General features: G+C 36.1%; 1 protein-coding gene across 5 annotated transcripts in view; it reads left to right on the forward strand.

The window, feature by feature from the left end:
- The window catches only part of FAM184A (family with sequence similarity 184 member A), a 121,790-nt gene that overhangs the window by 75,449 nt on the left and 21,902 nt on the right, over positions 1–24,439 (forward strand). For 3 of the 5 annotated variants that reach the window (XM_003938614.3, XM_074397561.1, XM_074397563.1), the window contains exons 10-14: positions 16,645–16,857; positions 17,467–17,620; positions 22,625–22,752; positions 23,456–23,640; positions 24,078–24,224. In XM_003938614.3, the coding sequence (XP_003938663.1) occupies positions 16,645–16,857; positions 17,467–17,620; positions 22,625–22,752; positions 23,456–23,640; positions 24,078–24,224 (827 nt within the window). The remainder of the gene's footprint in view (positions 1–16,644; positions 16,858–17,466; positions 17,621–22,624; positions 22,753–23,455; positions 23,641–24,077; positions 24,225–24,439) is intronic. The other 2 variants (XM_010349300.3, XM_074397562.1) reach the window with 1 other exon arrangement.

The raw sequence follows: 24,439 nt of genomic DNA on the forward strand, positions 1-24,439 counted from the left end.
GCAGAGGTAATGTCTCGTGTGTGCCTCTAGGAGCTGAGGGCTTTGCCTCTGGCATGGCATTGACTCTTTGTAAGGACCTGATCCAGGAGGTCTGTGGTTATGATCCTCAGTCAGGGAAACAAGCCTGGCAGAGGTCAAGAGGCGAGCCCACGGTTGCACTGGGCCCGCATGTGGGAGGCTGAGGTGGGTGGATCACTTGAGGCCAGGAGTTCAAGACCAGCCTGGGCAATATAGAGAAACCCCATCTCTACAAAAAAATGCAAAAATAAAAAAAAAAATTAGCCAGACATGGTGGTGCATACCTGTAATCCAGGTACTTGGGAAGCTGAGGCACGAGAATGGCTTAAACTGGGAGGTGGAGGCTGCAGTGAGCCAAGATCACACCACTGCACTACAGCTTGGGTGATGGAGTGAGACTCTGTCTCAAAAGAAAAATCTCTTCCTAAGATAACTCGATTAGATTCCTTGACAGGTTCCCTGAGCAGTGACAGCAGATAGTGAAGCTGAACCTTGAAGACTCTGAATCCTCTCTCTAAAAGTCAGTAAAGCAGGAACTGTGTTGAATGTACATTCAGAGCTCTGGGGGAAAGAGATGACTAGGGTAAGGAAAAGGAAAGTCACAGGACAGAGAAACAAAAAGACTAAAGATTAATAGCATATGAAGAAGAGAGGAAAGCCAGCTAGAAAGGAAAGTGAGAATAGCTGGCATGACCTAATTTTACTTTCTTAGAAAATGTGGGATGGAATTAGTCTACCAAAACCAACCCTTATTTTTCCTATGCCAAGTCTTAAATTCAAAGTTAATTGGTGATATTTTCCTTTAAATATGAAAGCCTTTAATTTCTCTGCAATCAAAAAAAAAAAAAAACTGAATGGCATTGTTACTTTGGCTACATTATAGCCTCTTTTATCACACTTAAGATTTTTTTATAAGATAAATGGTGCTAAATTGTTTTCTGCATTGATCTAAAAGTATTTTATTATTAATTTTTAATTTTATTTTCCCTACCAAAACCTCCCTTATTATAATTTAAGTCCATCCAGTTCTTAAATTGTTACCTTTAGGAGAAGAGAATGAAGAGATAGAACTATGAAATCTGTACTTAGCTTTAAAAGAGAATATGTGTTAAGAATTCTGGGCAGTCTTTAATGAATACTGAGCAAAATCTGTTCTGTAAAATACTGTAGTAACATCTGTGATGAAATGCAATTGGTGACTTCAGAGGTGCTGCAGCCCAGTACACACTTGAAAAATACTTAAGAATATTTAGACAGCATTATAGTAACAAATCAACTTAATCTGTTTCTCTTTCATGTGACAAGATACTAAAAATAATTACAGTATTTTCAATCTGAAAGGGTTCAGCGGTCATGTGATTGTAAAGTTATGTAAGAATGAGTCTCTGGAAAAAGTATTAAGCATAACCTAACACATTAGCTTATTTCTACCTTCATTCTATTTGTATGAATGAAATTCATGTCACTGAATTTTACTTAAATATTGAATAACAGTTTGTGACTTTTTGTATTGGGAGACTTATCAGAGCCTTGAATCCCACTTCTATATCTTAGATCTGTTCATTGTTTTCCTATGGATATTAGTATACTTGAAATTAACATTAGAAAAAAGAGTTTACATAATTTGCTTTGAGAAGTTACAGTGTTGTGTTTTAAATGTTGAAATTGGAATTTTTTTTTTTTCTTTTTTGGAGATAGGGTCTTGCTCTGTTGCCTAGGCTAGTGTGCCAGTCGCACAATCGTGGCTCACTGCACCCTCAACCTTTCAGGCTCAAGTGATCCTCCTACTTCTCAGCCTCCCAAATAGCTGAAACTACAGGCATGTATCACCACACTCAGTTAATTTTTGTAGTTACAGGTTTCCACCATGTTACTCAGGCTGGTCTCAAACTCCTAGGCTCAGGTGATCCACCACGTCAGCCTCCCAAAGTGCTGGGAAATCAGACATGATCCACCATGCTCAGCCTGAAATTGGAATTTTTTAAAACTTTCTAACATATTTGACTTGAATTGCAATGTAAGATTAGAATCAATATTGTTTCAAGAAAGTTAGAAATTTTTTAAATGACACAGCTTTTGTCAGTAATGAGAATTCCATTCTATTGCTTCAGATTTTTTATTCAAAGTAGAATTGAAAGTCAAGCGATAACAGTTATGAAAATTTGTGGATATATGCATATGGAATATCATGTATGTATAAAGCATTAGTAGTGCTTTTTATTCAGCCCTATGGTAGTATAGCTTTGATTACATAATAGTGTGGTGATTCTGATAAATTATAATTAGTTTTCTGGGTGTCTCCTGTTTCCCACTCCCAGTATTCATTATGACTTCAAAGGCTTTATGTGAAGATAACCCTCTGGCTTTTTAAGTCACTCTAGTCTTGGCCTACATCACCTCCATATTTATTTATTTATTTATTTAAATTCCAGGTGTTGAAATCAATAGTAAGAAATTACTTTTGCATATTCTTTCATGCATTTATCCATTTATTCAGTGAAAATTAAGTGCCTGTGGTATGCTAGGCCTTGTATCAGAATAGTAACAGGCTCAGAGTGATCTTTGCCTTCCTGGAGCTTACAATCGAAACTGCAAATTGGGTATTAAATTGTAACTGTGGTAAACAAGCTTGTGTAACATACTCTGGGAACTTGGGGAAGGCATCTCTAAATGTGGAATTCTTTATCTGAGACCTCTAAGAGAAGTCAGCAGGCCAGAAGAACAGCATTCTGAGCAGAGGGGTAGTGTGTGCAAAGCCCCTGAGGAAGCCCTGATGAAACCTTTATTCTGGACAGTGAGAGCTAGGAAGCTGGAGAGGTAGGCAGGGTCAGATCACTCCAGGCTTTCTTTGCCTTGTTAGGGATGTGAGACTTTATCCAAAGAGCGGTGAACTGTTTGTTGAAGGGCTTTGATTAGGAAGGTGAAATATTAAAATACTATGATTTAAAGCTCTAGCTGCAGTATGGAGAATAGATTAGGGTGGGACAAGCTAGGTGTCACTCAGTGAACATTGTTTCCCCCTTAGAAGGCTTCCTGTGTTCAGATTTATATTTTCAGGACAAATAGTTTATTTTGTTTTTAGCAATCTTAAAATTGTCTCTTTACTGCTTCTATTATTATTAGAGAGGAGAGAATTAGAGAGTAGCAAAAACTAACTCAGTGTTGAGTTCATATCATTCATTAAGTCTTTGAATAAACATTTATTAATCATTTACCCTGTGTCAGGCACCAATTTGAATGCAGAATGTGACTAAGACAGGCTTCTGTCCTCTAAAAGCTTACAATTCAATGGATTTCAGTATTTATATAACACGTTTGCAAATTACAAGCATGTAAAACCTTGTCCTATTTTCTAAATGATTTAGAACAATAAGATAATTAAGACCATTGTTTTTTATGTACAGAGTGCTAAATTTCTAATTAAGCACCAACTTTTTTTAGTTACTGTAAATCTTCTCCCTCACTTACCTGAAAGTCTCATCATATCTGTCCTTCAAGAATAGAATTCCTGAAATACATTCAATAAGCTTTCTATGTTGAAGTCTCCAAGTCTTCTCAGTTGAAAAGCCTTTCTTAAGGCTCTTTTTGTGAACCTCAGAACTTAACAAGAAACTTAAGATGCTTTAAAAAAAATTGGCTATTATATAGGCCATCTTTTTGTTAATATCGATCTTCCTCGTATAGAATGTTTCCCAAATACATATTTTTACATACGACTGTTTAGTTTATCTACTATTTCTTTAAGCAGACACAGTGACTTTGTTTGGGCTGCTATAATAGATACCATAGATTAGGTGGCTTATAAAACAACATTCATTGATTAATTAAAATTTATTTTATATTTTTTTGAGATAGGATCTTGCTCTGTATCTCAGGCTGGAGTGCAGTGATACAATCATGGCTCACTGTGGTTTGACCTCCTGAGGTCAAGTGAGTCTCCCAGCTCAGACTCCTGCGTAGCTGGCACTCCAGATACATGCCACCATGCCAGCTAATTTTATTTTTATTTTTATTTTGTGTAGCAACAGGGTCTCACTTTACTGCCCAGGCTGGTCTCGAACTTGTGAGCTCAAGCAGTCCTCCTGTCTTGGCCTTCCAAAGTGCTGGGATTACAGGCATGAGCCACTGCACCTGCCCACAACAGAAATGTATTTCTCACAGTTCTGGATTTTGGGAAGTTCAAGGTTAAGGTGCCAGCAGAGTTGGTGTCTGATGAGACCCTGCTTCTTGGTTCATAGGAAGCTATCTTCTTAGTATGTCCTCACATAGTAAAAGGACCAAGGGAGCTCTCTGGGATTTCTTTATAAGGGCATTAAACCCATTCAACACAGCACTGCCTTCATCAACTAATCACCTACTAAAGGCTGCACTTGCTATTACCCTCACTTTGGAGGTTAGGTTTTCAACACATGAATTTGGGGCTAGGGGAACACATTCAGTCCATAGCACTTAGGGATCTCAACCAGTCTGTAGTTGAAAACCATCCATATGTCTTTCCTTTACTTCCCATGTAATCCTTTAATCCTGTTTATTCCACCTCCAAAACATATCCCAGCTCTATTTACTTTCATCTCCTCCTAGTAAACACTAGTCCAAGCCACTATTACCAAGGTCTCTCTCTTGTCTGTCCTCACCAATTTCACTTTTCTTACAGCACTCAAAGTGATCTTTCATGATGGAAATCAGATCATGCCACTCTCCTGCTTAAAACCCTCTGAGGGTGCACCCCACTGAATCCAGGCTGTTATTCTGACTCCTATGTGTATCTCTGGTGTCCTTTCAGCCAACTGTCCCCCACTAACACTTTTCCCTCTTCCACACCCACTTCCAGCTTACTTTCACCTTCAGGGGCTTTGTGCCAGCTGATCCACTTGCCAAGTACTCTGTCTCCAAAGTCATCTCCTATTTGGCTTCTGCATTGACCCCAGTTTAAATGTTAAACTTCTAAAATATCTTTTCTGGCTGGGCTTGGTGGCTCACACCTATAATCGCAGCACTTTAGAAGGCCGAGGTGGGTAGATAACTTGAGGTCAGAAGTTCACGTCCAGCCAACATGGTGAAACCTCATCTCTACTAAAACAAAAAATTAGCCAGTCCCAGCTACTCAGGAGGTGAAGCAGGAGAATCACTTGAACCCAGGAGGCAGAGGTTGCAGAGAGCCGAGATGGTGCCCTTGCACTCAGCCTGGGCGACAGAGCAAAACTTCATCTCAAAAAAAAAAAAATTAAAAAATTAAATATCTTTTCCTACCATCAACTCTTATCTCCTCCAGTCATTCCCTATCACACCAAACTTTTTAAAAATAATACTTGACCAGGCATGGTAGCTCCCGCCTGTAATCCTAGCACTTTGGGATCCGAGGCAGGTGGATCACCTGAGGTCAGGAGTTCGAGACCAGCCTGGCCAACATAGCGAAATCCTGTCTCTAATAAAAATACAAAAATTAGCTGAGTTTCACAATGTGCACCTGTAATCCCAGCTACTTGGCAGGCTGAGGCAGGAGAATCACTTGAACTCAGTGGGGTGGACTTCAAACTCAGAACTTACTAGCCGAGATTGCGCCACTGCACTGCAGCCTGGTGACAAACTGGTCTCAAAAAAAATCGTAATACTACCATTTTCTTTTCCTTATTTCTTTATTTTCATGTTTGTTTTACTGTTTTATTCAACTCTATATCTCACACTGCACTTAAGATGTTTTCTGGAACATAATAGTACTCTAACTTGCTTTTTTTTTTTTTTTTTTTTTTTTGAGACGGAGTCTCATTCTGTTGCCCACGCTGGCAGTGGTGCAATCTTGGTTCACCACAACCTCCACCACCTGGGTTCAAGTGATTCTCCTGCCTCAGCCTCCCAAGTACCTTTGGCTGAGATTACAGGCGTGCACCATGACTCCTGGTTAACTTTTTTGGTATTTTTAGTAGAGAAAGGGTTTTGCTATGTTGGCCAGGCTGGTCTCGAACTCCTGATTTCAAGTGATCCACCTGTCTCGGCCTCCCAAAGTGTGATTACAGGCATGGTGGCCCATGCCTGTCCTAATTAGTATTTTTAAATGAAAAATTAAAGTTTACTTCAGTTATATATTAATCAACAGTGGTATTGCCACCCAGCAGCACTACTTGTGCCTTTACTAATTGCCATGCCAGATCTGTGATACAAGCTCACTTGAGGTCACAGCTTAGACACTGTACCTATTGGATTCAATATTTCCACACCTGTGTGTGGACAGAGGTAGTGACCATATGAGTTTAGATTTCAAATGTTCAAATATATTTCTGTCATATAAAGCCCAAAATCTATACTTAGGGAAGGGATGATCTGGCATGTCACTCTGATTTTGGCATATTCTAATTTATCAGATAATTCAGGAATCTTAAATAACATACATATTTTGTCTGATGAAACCTGAAAGAATGAAAATAAAATTTATTTCCTAAGTAAATGTTATAAATTTTAGGTTAACTTCTGGTACTAGGACATCAGTTCTAAGAAATAAAAAGATGTAAAAATACTACAACTAAAAGTTCTTCCAGTTTTCTTAAGTTTTGTGAGTGAAGTCTGGAGAAGTTAAGTCTCTCATTATTATATTAAGAATAATATGAGTATGAGGAAGAACAAAGAAAAAGTAAAATTAGCTAGTGATGTATATAAAAGCATGAGAAAGTTGAGATTAAAGTAATTACAGAAAATTAATCTTTTTGTCTCCTTATATTTGCAACTTTAGTAAGTTATGGAATATCTTAGTCTAAGTTATTAGTAAAAAATTATTTTTCAATAAAAACTATCCTTAGATCGTGTCACTTCAAGAAATAATTACTATATGCAAAAAATGAAAATAAAAGGTATGTGACTACATTTCAGTAACAATTTACGAAAACAAAAGAAGATTGCATTTTGTCCGAAAATTAGCAACATAAATTTAAAATATTATTTTGTATTTTTGGAAGGTAATAAAACGAGGTGATTGCAAATGAAATTATATTTTCATTTCCCCACATATTAGGAGGGAGTGTGTAGGTTTTCCAATGGTTTAGCATGTAAAATCATGTCCAGAATAAAATCCATGTTAAAGAAATTTTTCCATTTAAAGTAACAATGTAAATTAAAAATATTATTTTGTATTTTTGGAAGGTAAAAATGAGGTGATGGAAAATGAAATTACATTTTCTTTTCCCCCCATATTAGGAGGGAGGGGTATGTAGGCTTTTCCAATGGTTTATCACTTAAAATTTCAATGAATTTCTGAAAATTGAGCTTATGTTGTAAATAATTTTGCCAAATATATCCTTGAAAATGGGATTACAAAGATACAAGAGTGTCTCTTCTTCCTTCGCCCCAGTATAAAACCAGATTATTATTAAATCTTTAATTTCTAGTGATTATCTCATATTTATTTCCGGCTCCCAAATTATGTGGTCAATTAAGTTAGTGTTGTGGTTTTCATCTGCTAATTTCTCTTAAGAGAAATCCTCCACAAACCTACAGCAAAGTGGGTATAATGCTTTGAATAGTTATATTGTAGATTTCTGGGAGGAATTTAAAACAGTAGTATCCTCTCTGGATCCCTCAATAACTGTCAATTTTTAAACTGAACTCTGATTTATATGGCCTCACCTTTAGGAGTTTGCATAGGTAAGTCTGCAAGCCCACAGACATATCAGACATTGTTTTAAGGGACTATAGATAATTTAGACTGTGTGTCTTTGATTTCTGTTTGTTTAATTTGGTTCTTAGAACTGTTTTCAACTTTTCTCTTGAGCGCATTGTAATTAATGTTCTGCGTTTTACTCTTCCTTCTTATCCCTCTTTCTTTCACTTAGTTGATTTCTGAATGTTTCCCTTTATTCCTGTGATCTTTTCTTCATAGCGGCACTCTCTGGGTGAAGCTTTGCATAAATCTATCAACAATGTAAGTGAGCGGCACTTACAATTTGTATATAGGGCATGTTGCACTTTTCATTTTGCATAAACAACATCACTGCTTTAAAGCTTTGACTTACTTAAAAAATACTGTTTGGCGTTCAGTAAGATATGTTTTGTATATGGGTAATTAAAGCTTCTAACTTGCAATCATTCATTTGTGTATGTGCATACATCTACCACATGTATTAATAAGCATTTATTTATTATAAAGCCAATTGACATTTTACATCTCAGAGATAAATTTCATTATTTTTATGTTTACTTTGGAAGATACAGTAATATTTTTGAAAAACTATTAACTAGTTGATTCGTAAAAATGGAAATGTAAAAATTTATTTTGTCAAATGTTTATTTTTTGAAAAAGTAGCATTAGTGACTTCTTTGTTTAAACGTATCAGATGGTTATGGAGGTTTATGGGATTTAGAACATATTTTACATTGTTATAATTATCAACAGATGAAAAGCAAAATGGAGTAAATCCCTTTCCTAAGAATTGACAAAGTGATCACTTTTTTCTTACGTACACTCAAGTATACAGAAATTCATCTTCAAAATAATATGCCATTTAACACTCATTTTAAAACTTTTTTCTTTCTGTATGATGAGAAAAAAATGATAATTTATTTTCATACCAAACCCATACTCAACTTGTCCTTTAAAATTAGATTACAGAGAATTGAACATTGTTGAATATTTTTCTTGATGTCCTAAGGCAGGAGTCAGCAAACTTTTCTGTAAAGGGCCAAATATTAAATACTCTGTGGGCCGAACAGTTTCTGTGACAGAAACTCTATGCCATTGTAGTGTGACAATACATGTAGACATTATGTAAACGAATGGGTGTGACTACATCCCAGTAACAATTTATGAAAACAGACTAGTTTTCATAAAAGCTGACAGACTAATGCCAGCTCTGGAGAAATCAAAGCCTTGAGTCTAGAGATGTCTTGTGATATTCTGATACTTCTGGAGTGAAACTATTTTATAATATCCCTTTATATTTTTTCTATTATGCAAGAAAACTTTTACCTACTTTTCATATTCAGCCATTTTTCTATGTAAAAAGGAATTAAAATATACAAATACATTTAGCAGCATTTTCTTTCATCTCTTTTAAAAGAAACAGCAAACACTTATCTCAGTGTTGCTGAAATAGGCTATATTTAGAAATTCTTTATAGCAGTCACATGGAACATGTTACAGATTTTGGCATGATAGCTCTATCAATACAGACATTTTGACATATGTGCTAATTGGGATAGAAATGAGAACCCAAATAGGATATTACTATTTTTCAAATTAATTGTACTTTAGAATATTTGTGACAGCATAGTCACATTTTCCTTAATAGTTGTACTTTTTGTTCATTAAATAAAAACCACCTATTGAAATTGCCTGTTAATAACTGAAATGAAAATGCCCTTGATTAATCTCCTACAAAAAACATAAAAGGGGTTGGTAACACAGCAAAATCTGTATTTACTTATTTATCTTTTATAACATTATAGTCATTGAGGATCACCTTTTCACTCTGTCATCATCCACAACAAAACATGACCTTGTCAGAGTGTTATGTTCTGCAGGATGAGCATCTGCCCACCCCCTCTGCACATGGTGTGTACCCCAGCTTTCCATGTAAGAGTTCAGTGCTTAGCACATTCAAAATCAAGTGACTGTATAGATACTTTCCAGTTCGTTTTAGTTATTAATAAGAGAATTACTGGGGACATGTTTCACAAATAGCTTAAGGTGTTAAGAAACATGGTAGTTCTTTTTTTTTTTTAAGGATTCTTAATTTGGGTGCTTTTTAGAAGATTTTTCTTTTATTGTTATTATTATACTTCAATTTCTGGGATCCATATGCAGAACATGCAGGTTTGTTACATAAGTATACACGTGCCATGGTGATTTGCTGCACCCATCAACCCATCATCTACATTAGGTATTTCTTCTAATACTTCCCTCCCCTAGCTCCCCATCTTCTGACAGGCCCCAGCCCTCCCTGTGTTCATGTGTTCTCATTGTTCCGTTTCCACTTATGAGTAATGTGGTGTTTGGTTTTCTGTTCCTGTGTTAGTTTGCTGAGAATCATGGTTTCCAGCTTCATCCATGTCCTTGCAAAGGACATAAACTCATTCTTTTTTATTGCTGCATAGTATTCCATGGTATATATGTGCCACATTTTCTTTATCCAGCCTATCATTGATGAGCACTTTGGTTGGTTCCAAGTCCTTGCTATTGTGAATAGTGTGGCAGTAAACATACACGTGCATGTGTCTTTATAATAGAATGATTTATAATCCCTTGGGCATATACCCAGTAATGAGATTGCTGGGTCAAATGGTATTTCTGGTTCTAGATCCTTGAGGAATTGCCACACTGCCTTCCACAATCATTGAACTAATTTACACTCCTACCAACAGTGTAAAAGCATTCTATTTCTCCAGATCCTCTCCAGCATCTGTTGTTTCCTGACTTTTAATGATTGACATTCTAACTGGTGTGAGATGGTATCTCTTTGTGGTTTTGATTTGCATTTCTCTAATGACCAGTGATGATGAGCATTTTTTCATATGTTTGTTGGACACATAAATCTCTTCTATTGAGAATTGTCTGTTCATATCCTTTGCCCACTTTGTGATGGGGTTGTTTGTTTTTTTCTTGCATATTTGTTTAAGTTCTTTGTAGATTCTGGATATTAGCCCTTTGTCAGATGGATAGATTGCAAAAATTTTCTCCCATTCTGTAGGTTGTCTATTTACTCTGATGATAGTTTTTTTATGCTGTGCAGAAGCTCTTTAGTTAAATTAGATCCCATTTGTCAATGTTGACTTTTGTTGCCATTGCTTTTGGTGTTTTAGTCATGAAGTCTTTGCCTATGCCTATGTCCTGAATGTGGTGGTTCTTAATAATAAACTCAGTTTATACATATTAGAAAATATAGAAAAAAAGCAATTCTGAATTTTTTCAAAATGACCATAATTCCAGCTTAAATTTACTTTTCTTAATTAGTTTCTTCAGTAATAGCAAATTAGTGATTAAAGAGGAAAAATAAATCATTGAATTAAAATATTTGAGCACCTTTACATTTTACATGAGTACTTATGTAAATCATTGACATAACAATATTCTTACAGTCCTATACTAAGTCTAGGTTAACAGTTTTTTTCCTGAGATCTGCTCAGACTGATAGGCTAGCAGTTTTTAATGCTTTATATATTTGAAAGGATTGGAGTTAATATTAATACCTCAGAATTAGATTACTTTCTTGTTCCAGTCATAATTCATCTGTAGGTGTTACGAGAGGTGCTTATCTTCTAGGGATTTCCATTTAATCCCTGAACAAACTCAGTTGTTCAGCCAATTGGGAAGAAAGGAAAGAGGGAGAATGGCTGTTGGAGAATTGAGGGACAGTGCTAGCCGTAGGAAGTCTATGTAGTCATTAAAAAGAGTGGATCATATAGAAATATCATGAGTACCTTTTAAATGCCACTTTGAAAGGAAGGCAAAAAACTACAAAAACACAAACTCACTGGCCCCTCTAGTGGAAAAATTATTAAACATCATTAAATAAATTCCTCGGCATACTCATCTTGGAGGAAGCTACATAATGTTGAGTGTGTGAAAACCACCTCATCCACACTGCAGGTCAGGACAGCCTGTGGTTTCACATTTGAAGTGGTTTTTATTTCTCTCTGTGATACATAAAGGATGCCTGTCCCCATCAGCTGCCCCAGGGTTCTCTGTTTTAGCTACTGTGGACATTGAGCACTGATCTTTTGAGGTGTGCCCTGGAGCCTCCATAACTTTTGTATATAAGGCATAGCCAGCATTTTGTCAGATCATCACATATTTTACATTTGGTGAAAATCATCCAGCCATTTTACACATGATCTAGGTAAGAAAGCAAAAGAAAACGAAACAGCGAATTATATCAAAAGAGACCTAAGTCATTACAGTCTGCAGCAATGCATACCAAAATTTTAGCATCACTTACTTTTAGGGATTGAGATTTGGTGAGGAAAGGGAATGAAGGAAACTTTGCCTTTTATTTATATATTCCTGTATTTTTTAGGGTTTCACAATGAACCACTTTTTACCTTGATAAATAGGAATAAACATATCTTAGGCAGCCTGGGCCCAATTCCAGACCTACTAAATCAGAATCTCAAGGAATCAGGGCATAGGCAACTGTCTTTATGAAAATCTGCAGAGATGATTCTGATACACAGCCAGGTTTGAGAATCACAGATTACATTTACTATCTCAAGACATGCTTTATTTTGAGGATATAGCATTTGTATATTTTCTGTATTCTTTCATTTCTGTAACAAGACTCTAATGGTTTTTGAAGAAAAAATCAATATTGCATCAAAAACCAATGTTAGTAAGATGTACATAATTAATGACATGTCTCATATTGACATTCTGTCATACCTAGTACCTCAGAGTTGAAGTTTCAGTTTTTGTTTTGAGGGAGTTCCTCCACAAACATCATTATAGAGGTGCAGAATCCTTGTGAAACTGCTCTGTAAAAAGTAGGCTGGGCACAGTGGCTCATTCCTGTAATCTCAGCCCTTTTGGAGGCCAAGACAGGAGGGTCACTTGAGCCCAAGAGTTAAAGACCAGCCTGGACAACAGAGTGATTCCTCATCTCTACAAATAATTTAAAATTAGCTGGGCATGATAGTGCATGTCTCTGTTACCAGCTACTTGGGAGACTGAGGTGGGAGAATCACTTGAGCCCGGGTGATTGAGGCTGCAGTGAGCCATGATTGTGCCACTGTACTCTGGCCTGGGCAACAGAGTAAAGTCCTGTCTCAGAAAAAAGAAGTACAGTTTTTCTTTCTTCAAAAAAAAAAAAAAAAGAGTATCCATATATTTTTAATTTTAATTTTTTCTTTTTGAAATTTTTATAAAACTTTAAATACTCCATTTTTAAAAATACTGTAAAACTTTGTTTTCAAAAAGACAATCGTTTTTTAATTGGTAGAGACAGAAGGTAGCAATTAATATCAATGCAGTTTGACCTTTAAAATTGTCTCTAAAATATCTGGCACCTATCAACCAGCAGAATATATTATATATTTCATATATAAATTGCTGTGCTAAGAATTTAAAAACTAAAGATTAAATTATTTTCTGAAATAAAGATTTGCTTTAGTTTATTTAAACAAATAAGAAAAATTTTTAAATTTTAACAACTGTATAGAAACTAATACCCTGTACTACATAATTTGAATATAATATGTAGTTTGAAGCAACTACTTGTTCTTATTCTTTATTCAACACATACCTTTCTAGATATTCTGTAATTCTGTAATAAAAGTGTTTATCAGAATTGCCTAAACCTTTTAATGCAGAGGGCTTTTTTTTTTCTTTTCTTTTGAGTTAAAGAAGTTTTACATTAATATATATTTCTTTTGAGTATATTAAAGTCAGCTGTTTAATTATAGCCATAAAAATTACTTCACTTTACATTGCTTTGCTCATTCTTCGTCTTTTAAAGTGCCATGTAATTTTCATGCTGAATAAAGGCTATTTATTGCAATTCTACTAATTTATTTTTAAAAAGAACAGAATAAATTTTGATGCCGCATTGCATGATTAAGACTTTCTGCATATAATTCACATTACTGTCTTGAGCATGAATTCAGAGATTTTAGATGGCCTTATTATTTTGATGCGCTTCCAAAGTTAATATAAAATATCTAAGTATATTTCAGCACTAAATTGCATGATAATATTTTTCTGCATATAGTTTATATTATTTTCTTGAGTGTAAATACAAAGATTAATCACATATCCTAAGATGGAAAGTACTGTTTTGGAGTTCTTTCAAGGTAAAGTATGTTACAACGTAAAATATCTAAGTGTATTTATTTTTGGTGGCGAAATTTAAAACTGTAGATTATAAATGTATAACTGTTATATACTGTGGTACTTCCAATCATGCACTTTAAATATTGTATTTCTTCATAAGTTTCATCTGTTAATACTTCAAATGCAAGTCACATTAACCCATGAGGGATCTATCGATTCAGCAAAGTTTTGAAGTAGGTATTGCAGAAAATAAGATACACCACTGTGAGCTGATTGATTTCCTACTAATTGAAGTACACACTCAGTTTGGGATAGGGATCCAGGGCCACTGCTAGCCTATATGGCACCTTTGTGCAAAGCAGAAAAGCATGTCCATTCTTTTTCGATGGACACAGATCTGTACCAGGGTGGATGGCTTGGTGAGCAGAATGCTCGGTAGATTTTAATCCCCACTTGGTCAGGTGCCAAGTAATAGCTTTGAGATATCATTATTCTGCATGTAACACAGACTTTCCAACTTTCCCATATACATTTCAACAAGTTATCCTCAGAAACATGAAAGGCAATCACCATGGCTCTCCATGCTCAGGCTGGGACTAGGGTTGAACTTCCAAATAGAGTGGGTAGGTGCCTTCTTTATTTCAAGACCCAACTTCCTGGGAAGAGAATGGCTCTACCAGTTACAAATCAGGGTTCACAAATGCCTGTTTTTGTATCTGTTGCCCTTTTATGGTTTAGTTTTTCATTCTAGGCTGTCTTTAATATTTATTTTGCTTTTCATTGCATAAAATGGTGAGAAGTCACATGGTATAATTTATCTTACTCACAGCTGTGGCTGTAACATTCTCTTTAAAATTTATTTATTTATTTTGAGACAGAATTTTGCTCTTGTTGCCCAGGCTGGAGTGCAGTGGAATGATCTCTGCTCACTACAACCTCTGCCTCCTGGGTTCAAGCGATTCTCCTGCCTCAGCCTCCTGAGTAGCTGGGATTACAGATGTGCGCCACCATGCCCAGCTAATATTTTGTATTTTTAGTAGAGACAGGGTTTCATCATGTTGGCCAGGCTGGTCTTGAATTCCTGACCTCACGTGATCCACCCACTTTGGCCTCCCAAATTGTAGGGATTACAGGTGCGAGGCCACGGCGCCTGGCCGTTGTGATATTCTTAGGTGCATTTCACATTTGCAGGATTTATTTCAATCTGTAAATCATGGGTGCTGCTGCCATTTAGAGGTATAAGGGGTTGCATATCCGGAATCAAAGGGTTGTTCCACCATGGCTCCAAAACTTTAAAATAACCTCTGAAACCTTAGGTTTTTATAGAAATTAATAAGCGAAATTCTTAAAGTTTGAACAAGTAGAGTCACTTCTTTGGAAATACATTAAAACAGATTAAACCTAGATTGTATCGTTTCTCACCAGTGCTTGACTATTTCAATAAAGCCATATGCTAACCTTTATAACTAACTCTGGTTTATAACTTTGTCCAGAACCCTTCTGGAAGGCTAATTATCACCCTAAGCTCACTACAGTCTGTGACTATTCCTGCTGCTTTTTAAAGGGATATGGCGGTTTGCTTTGGACCTTTCCTTTTTCCAGTTGATGGTTCTTTCCTCCTTTCTTGTTTTGTATGTCTGGTGATTCCCCACACTTTCTCTTTCTTTCCCAGGTACCTTTCTTTGTGAGACATGTGAGGCAACTTATGTCTGCCTTCTATCAAGCAAAAGAGAGTCTTTCCCATTACAAAAACATACTTTAAAGTTTCCTCTTCCTCTTCTCATTGGCTTTTTTGGCTATAGATACTCTTTTACCAGTATATAAAAGCAAAGAGTGATTTAGGTTGCTTATGGAACACATTTTACAACTTTGTATCTGGTTCTCCTAACTTCCTCTTAGATTTAGAGTTCTTTTAGAATATAGTTATGTAATTTTAAGTTACTCTATCCTGTGTATGAGAATAGGAAAAGGTCAGTTAAATGGTTTTATCAAATGCATATATGAACATGTATAATATATACATATACGTGTTTTATATTTTTATTCTTACCAAAATACTTAATTCTAAGTGTATTAAGACATATGGAAGTGATACAGACATATTAAGGCTGATGTCGGTTTTCAAAAGGAGTGACAAATCAGTTTTCCATAGTGAAAGAAAAGCACCTGTCATTATTATAATGGCTGAAGAAAAGACTGTGGGATGTTCGAGACATTTTTAAAACTGAAAGGTTTTCAAGACCTTTGAGTTAAATAAAAAATAAAAAAATTTATATAAGGATTGTAAATTATAAACTGATACATCTTTTAAAGAGTATGTTTTAATTCTCAAATAATCTTAGCTAACATTTGTTGAATGCTTACTACATGCCTGAGTCTGTTCAAAGTGAACTATATGTAGTAACATAGCCTGGTGAGGTGTTGATACTAACAAGTGACAGAGCTAGGATTTTAACTCAGAGCGCACAGTTCTATTTCACTTTGCTACTTTACAAATAAGTGTTTTAACTAATCATACTCTTTATTCGAAGTGACTATAACCTAATGAATATGTTAGTTTTCTTGTGTTTTTATTTCATATTATGAATTTTTATTGCAACATAACGTAGGTATTCATTGTAATTCTAAATGTGAGCTGCAATCTTCTTTAGACAGTCTATAAACAATATAACTAACCTGTCTATTTTCAGAATAACTACAGAAAGTAAAATTTTAAATGGTGATATTAAATAGTTATTTGTATGATATATTTTAAGTGGAAACATTAAGGCAATTATTTTACTATCATTAATACCCTTAAAATGCTTTTCTTCCTTTGATGGGTGTTTGTGAACCATCTCTTGTATTTATTCTTCATTGTGTACTGTTCCGGGTCATAGATTTCCTTGCTGAAACAGAATCTGGAGATACAGCTTTCCCAGTCTCAGACTTCTTTGCAGCAACTGCAAGCCCAGTTTACACAAGAACGACAGCGGCTTACACAAGAGCTTGAAGAATTAGAGGGGCAACATCAGCAAAGACAGAAATCACTAAAAGAAGCACATGTCCTTGCATTTCAAACTATGGAGGAGGAAAAGGAAAAGGAGCAAAGAGTAAGTTTTATGTGACATACATTCAAATGTAATCCAATAATCTAATAATAATTAGTCTTCACATTTTTAAGGTTTTTTTTTTTTTTTTTTTTTTTTTTCTATTTTTTGAGACAGGGTCTCACTCTGTCACCCAGGCTGAGGTGCACTCTCGACCTCCTAGACTGGTGATTTTCCCACCTCAGCGTGTTGAGTGGCTGGGACTACCGGTGCACACCACCATGCCTGGATAATTTTTTAATTTTTTTTGTAGAAATGGTCTTACAGTGTTGCCCCGGCTAGTCTTGAATCTGGGGCTCAAGTAATCCTTCCACCTTATCCTCCCAAATTGCTGGAATTACAGGTGTGAGCCACTGTGCCCAGGCCATTCAATATACAGGCAAAATACATCGAATCAAACTGGTTTCATGATGATTCATTTATTCTACTGAAATGACCCAATGACTTTTTTCAAATGTTGATTATCTTATATCTAGTTTTCCTGAAAATGAACTAAAAACATTTTCTATTTCTTAAATAATACCTGAGTTTTAGTAACTATTTTCTATTTTGTTTACGTTTTCCTTCCTATATTCTAGCATAATAATTTGAATTTTGTTTGTCCCATTCTAGGCTCTTGAAAATCATTTACAACAGAAGCATTCTGCAGAGCTTCAGTCATTAAAAGATGCACACAGAGAGTCAATGGAGGGCTTCAGGATAGAAATGGAACAGGAACTTCAGACTCTTCGCTTTGAGTTAGAAGATGAAGGAAAGGCTATGCTTGGTACTTTGAAAAGATTACAATCTTGTCATATTCACATGTACATTCTTAACATTTTTAAAATTTAACATAAAATCAAGTTTTATTTTATAATTTTGAAACATCTAGATGAATATCTTAGTGTACTGCATATTTTATTTGAAGTTACCAGATGGAGAGGCAAGTAAGATGGATTAGAATAGGCAGGACACAAACAGTAAAGTGAGTTCCCCTCAGCTCTCTCTGTACTCCAGCTCTGCAAGCAACACCACTGGTACTCTGATCTGTCCTCTTTGGACTAAGTGGAGTCAGGACATTGAGGTGTTCTAGAAATCAGTTACTGCCCAATAGAAAGGCCACATGGAGCCACATGTCCTTAGACTACATAGTCATATGGTTTTTTCCACTTCATGATTTTGTTTTAATGAGAAAAGTCAGGATTAGGTCTGACTTTTCTATTGAGGTATATACCTCAACATTTACAAAGGGATTGAGGTATATACCTCAAAATTTATTTGAGATTTTTACCTATGAGATGTTCACGTCATTACTTTTTATAGGTAGATAAGTTGAGTTTTGAAGAAAAACCGGATATATATTTAAAGGTTTGTTTTTGTTTTTTTTAATTCAATAACTTTTTATTCTTATCATCTTATTTTTCTTTCTGTTTGCCTTTATTCCAAATTCTCCTAATATTTTTAACATATTGTCATGCTTCAGTGGCACACGCTTTCCAAGTTATTATTTGGAGCAAAGAAGACTGAAATGTTAATTATATTTTGGGCCTCACAGGGAAAGCCATCTGACTCTGTTTCTCGTCTATAATGTTGCTGGGAATCCCAGACCAAGTCGTTAAAGTTCTCCTCTCCTTCCTTTAAAAGCCACTATGACGGTTAGCATGAAAATCAAGTGTAGACATTTGTCAAAGATTTGTGAAAAACATAGTCATGTGCTAGAGACTGCTGAACAAGGAGAATTTAAAAATGAACGACTGCCCTGTTTTTGCACAGGGATTATAGTCAGATGTAGAGTTGGCTTTTATAGAAATGTGGCCAAAAGGGAATACAGATGTTCCACAGCTTTGTGAAGACAGGCAAAAACAGTCCAAATGTTGGAACTATTGTTGTTTAGTCCATTGAAACATGGTCCACTAAACATAATTTAAATATGTCTTTGTTGGCCAGGTGTGGTGGGTCACACCTGTAATCCCAGCACTTTGGGAAGCCAAGGCAGATGTATCACCTGTGGTCAGGAGTTTGAGACCAACCTGACCAACATGGTGAAACTTTGTCTGTACTAAAAATACAAAATTAGCCAGGTGTGGTGGTGCATGCCTGTAATCTCAGCTACTTTGGAGCTGAGGCAGGAGAATCACTTGAACATGATGGGTGGAGTTTGCAGTGAGCCAAGATCGTGCCATTGCATTGCAGTGTGGGCAACAAGAGCAAAACTCCAACTCAAAATAAATAAATAAATAAATAAGTCTTTGTTGACAAAAGTTTGGGGTCTTTAAAAAAATTGTATTTTGAAATAATTGTAGATTCACATGCAGTTTTAAGAAATAATATAAAGAGATCTCTTTAACCAGTTCCCCCAACACCTTGCAAAACTATGGTACAGTATCACAACTGGCATGGCAAAGATACTGTCAAGATTCAGAACATTTCCATCACCATGAAGATGCCTAATGTTGTCATTTATTACCACACCTGTCTTCCTAGTCCTCACCTCCTATAACACCTGACAACCATTATCTTGTTCATTTCTATAATTTTGTCCGGTTAAGAATGCTCTAATTTTGGGCTGGGTGCAGTGGCTCACACCTGTAATCCCAGCACTTTGGGAGGCCAAGGCAGGAGGATCACAAGATCAAGAGTTCGAGACCATCTTGGCCAATATGGTGAAACCCTGTCTCTATTTAAAAAATACAAAAATTAGCTGGATGTGGTGGCGCATGCCTGTAGTCTTGGCTACTCAGGAGGCTGAGGCAGGAGAATCACTTGAACCTGGGAGGCAGAGGTTGCAGTGAATCGAAATTGTGCCATTACACTCCAGCCTGGACAACACAGTGAGACTCCATCTCAAAAAGAAAAAAATAAAAAAGAATGCTGTAATTCTACGTATATGGAATCATATAATAATTAACCTTTTCGGGGAGAAAGAATAGAGTCTCACTCTGTCACCCAGGTTAGGAGTGCAGTGATAATCTCAGCTCACTGCAACCTCTGCCTCCCAGGTTCAAGCGATCCTCCTGTCTCAGCCTCCTAAGTAGCTGAGACTATAAGTGTGTGCTGTCACCCCCAACTAATTTTTGTAATTTTTGTAGGCAGAGTTTCACCATGTTGCCCAAGCTGGTCTTGAACTCCAGGCCTCAAATGATCGGTGGGTCTCAGCCTTCCAAAGTGCTGGGATTACAGGTGTGAACCACCACGCCCAGTAGTATTTAAAATGTAGAGGTTGGCCTTTTTTCACTCAGCATAATTCTCTGAAGTCATCCAGGTTATTGTGTGTCTCAATAGTTTGTTTCTTTTTATTGCCAAGTAGTATTCTATAGTATTGTTCCACCATAGTTTGTTTTACCCATTAGAGATCACCTGAGCTTTTAGTTCTTAGCTGTTACAAATAAAGCTGCTATAAACATTCATATACAAATTTTATATAAACATAAGTTTTTATTTCTCTGGGAAAGTGCCCAGGAGTGCAGTTGCTGGGTCATGTGGCAGTTGTATGTGTAGTTTTATAACAAACCGTCAAACGTTTTCTAGAGTGACTGTACCATTTTACATCCCTAGTAGCATTATGTAAATTTTGCTCACATCCTCACCGACATCCTCATATAAATCATCTTTGGTCTCGAACTCCTGACTTCAGGTGATCCACCTGCTTCATCCTCCCAAAGTGTTGAGATTACAGGTGTGAGCCACCGTGCCCGGCTGACTTTTTTTCTTTCACTGCCATATCCTGTTACTCCCTCTTCTTAAACATTTCTTTTATTTGTTTTCCTTTTCTTTAGTCCTCTGCCATACTTAGATTTTGGTTGTATCATTTCTTGCCTGGATTATTGCCGTAACCTTGCAGATCTCCTTTCCTGTGGTACATTCTCTAGACTCCAGTCATGGTAAACTTTGTAATGCTCAAATCTCACCATATGACAACCCACTTCAAATCTTTCAGTGATTCCTCATGTCCGACCTTAGTGTGTGTCATGGTGTCCTGCTGAAGAAGCCCTTAACACCAGGGGAAACAACTTAGGCTTTACATGGTGGTCTCAAAAGAAGCCTGAATGGGCTAGCTACAAGCACAACTTGTCTTTGAAGTCTCATGTTTTCACTTAAAATTTATAAGTGTGTATTTTACTCACTTAAATCTCTGTTTATGTAATATATAATTAATGGATTTTCCAAAAATCTTCAAGTAAAATTCATGTTTCAGAAGATGATCATGTGTATTCACCAAGTTCCTTCACGCATACCACCACACGTATCCCAGTTTGAGAACTGTGAACCTTAGATTAAAATGAAAAGAATTTTGTGCTAAAACTTTCTCCCTCTAGGTTCCATTTTCTTTCCAGTATGACCATGTGCACTGTGGCCTCCTGCCATACCAACCCTCTTACAGTTTGCCAGATAGACCAGATTCTTTCTGCTTTTACATGATATCCCTTCTTCCTGAATGCATTTTCCTTCTCTACTTGGAGAACTCCGACCCTGTCTTCCAAACAGTTACTGTGATAATTCCCTTCCCCAGTTTCCCTTTCCTAGAAAATTTGGGTTCTTGCATTACTATGCTTTTATCATACCTAATAGTCATCATCTCTGATATCCTACTTAGTTTTCTGGCATAATGTCTTCCCCTCAACCCTATGCAGTTATGAAGATTCTGTCATATTTCATTCTCCCTTAGAATAGTGCCTGGCAGTCAATAAATGTTTATAGACTGTATGAAATAATCCCAAACTCAAATGAAGATGATGACCTTTAGATCACTAAAAACATTGACCAACCAGTATCCTTTAGGGATATTATTGAAGAATTCTTATTTGAGTGAGAAGTTGCCTCCTAAATATTTGTTATGGTACTATTAAACTGTAAAATTTTATTCCCTTTTTTTTTTTTTGAAACAGTCTCTGTCGTCCAGTCTGGAGTGCAGTGGTGTGACCTTGGCTCACTACAGTGTCCGCTTCCCGGATTCACGCACTTCTTCTGTCTTAGCCTCCTGAGTAGCTGGTATTACAGGCGCCCGCCACCACGCCCAGCTAATTTTTTGTATTTTTAGTAGAGATGAGTTTCACCGTGTTGGCCAGGCTGGTCTTGAACTCCTGACCTCAGGTGATCCAACTGTGTTGGCCTCCCAAAGTGCTGGGATTGCAGGCGTGAGCCACTGCCCCAGCTGAATTCTATTATTCTAATAGTGAAAGAGATGAGTTAAAAATACATCATCTCCATTAGCACTTTATCTACATAGTGAAAGCATGTGGGCACAGTGGCTCACACCTGTAATCCCAGCACTTTGGGAGGCAAAGGAGGGTGGATTATGAGGTCAGGAGTTCAAGTCCAGCCTGACCAACATGGTGAAATCCTGTCTTTACTAAAAATACAAAAATTAGCTAGATGTGGTGGCATGTGTCTATAATCCCAACTACTCAGGAAGCTGAGGGAGAAGAATCACTTGAACCCGGTAAGCGGAGTTTGCAGTGAGCTGAGATCATGCCACTGAACTCCAGCTTGAGCAACAGAGTGCGACTCTGTCTCAAAATAAAACAAAACAAAATCTTGATCTACCCAGACATTTGAAATTTTTTATATCCTTATCAAAGCTAGATTAACTTTACATTCATGATAGTATATTGTAGTGTACAATATTTAAATTTATGATCGTTCATAATCTAGTGGTAATTTAATGAACATATACGAATGTTCTAATTTTTAAAATAATATATTTTGACTTCAATAATTTTTATCTAAAGTATTCATAATATTTTTTAAATATGCCAAGCTTTTTTTTTTTTTTTTTGCCTTGCAATCCCAGCTTCCTTGCGCTCAGAACTCAACCATCAACATGCAGCTGCAATTGATTTGTTACGGCATAATCATCATCAAGAATTGGCAGCTGCTAAAATGGAATTAGAGAGAAGCATAGACATTAGCAGAAGACAGGTAAGTAGGAGTATTCTGTACTCTGATTTCTTAAATATGAATGGATTGAATGTTCATAATTATCTGAAAATTATTTTGTAATAACTCTTATTTTCACTAGTGATCACATTCTATTTATGTTGAAGAGCTTTAATTTATTTTTTTATTTATTCAAGACAGGGTCTCGCTTTGTCACCGAGGCTGGAGTGGAGAGGCATGATCACAGAAAGGAGCTTAACTGTCAGATAACTGCTAGAGCAGCACTAAACTAAGTCTGCTTTCTAAGCCATGGGATATGTGTGCTTTAGGAGGGCCTCTTAGATGCATATTCTTTTTAGATTACAGGCAATGGTGCCACAATTATTCCTCAAAATCATATAAAACTTACTGAGAATGTAAGAGCCCTGTGTTCTAGTCTCAACTCAGCCACTGATTATAAATCATCTTTGGGTGTTGGTTTTCTCATCTGTAAAATGAGAGCAAGGTCTTTGATCTTTTGGGTTGCTTATAACCTGACGTCATTGAAGCTATATTCATATACATAGCTTCTTATATGTATGGAAAGAGGAGAGGCCTTGAGGTTTTCTCGTTTCAGCAGTTTTCTTTTGAAGAAGCAGTGTCAGAATGATTACATTTGACATTCCAGTATGTCATTTTCTTCCCCACAAATAAACACAGAAATCAAATATGTAGAAAACTTCTAAAAAGTACTTGTTTTTTACAGAGTAAGGAGCACATGTGTAGAATAACAGATTTACAAGACGAATTAAGACACAGAGAGCATCACATCTCTGAACTGGATAAGGAGGTTCAGCACCTTCATGAGAATATAAATGCCCTAACCAAAGAACTGGAATTTAAGGGGAAAGAAATTCTCAGAATACGAAGTGAATCTAACCAACAGATGAGGTATGCCATTAGTTACAACAGAAAGAATATGCAGTGTGATCTGAAAAACTGTTGTGCTGATATTTAGTAATCTATGCCTATTTTTCTGACTAGACTGCCTTTCTAGTAAAATATTGAAGACTACTTTTTACTTTATTTGATGACTATATTATAATGTAGAACACAGATGAAATGCTTATATCCTGAATGATGTATTCATTGGAAATTGTATATAATTAACTGAAATCTTTTTAAAATGTTATTTGATAAAGCATTAAAGGAGACAACTTTAACAAAGCCAGAAGTTTATAGCAGAACGTAAGTAGCTTAATTTAGGCTATTTACATTAATTTTCTGTATATTATACCAAAAACCGTTTCAAATCTGGTAGAATAATAGAAAGTTTTGAAAGCTTGACTTCAGAATAATATTTTCTTAACTAAAAATAAATTAAACAGGTTGCATGAACAAGATTTAAACAAGAGGCTTGAAAAAGAGTTGGATGTCATGACAGCAGACCACCTCAGAGAGAAAAATATCATGCGGGCAGATTTTAATAAGATTACCGAGCTACTCAAGAAAATAAATGCAGCTTTACAAGTGTCGTAAGTTATATTACATGAGAAAATTCATATGTGGATAATAAATTTAGGACCGCTGAGTTTAACCTCAGATTAGCTGTATTTGACTCTAATAAAAAGGATACTTTGAAAAGAAAATTTTAGTGCTATGTTACAGATGGTAATTCCAGTGCTATATGTTCTTTAATTAGGATGAGCCAGTTGAATGATGTTTTATCAACTGAGACAGCAACAGTTCT

This window comes from Saimiri boliviensis, chromosome 4 (assembly GCF_048565385.1).
Source record: "Saimiri boliviensis isolate mSaiBol1 chromosome 4, mSaiBol1.pri, whole genome shotgun sequence".
In the NCBI taxonomy this organism is placed as follows: domain Eukaryota; kingdom Metazoa; phylum Chordata; class Mammalia; order Primates; family Cebidae; genus Saimiri; species Saimiri boliviensis.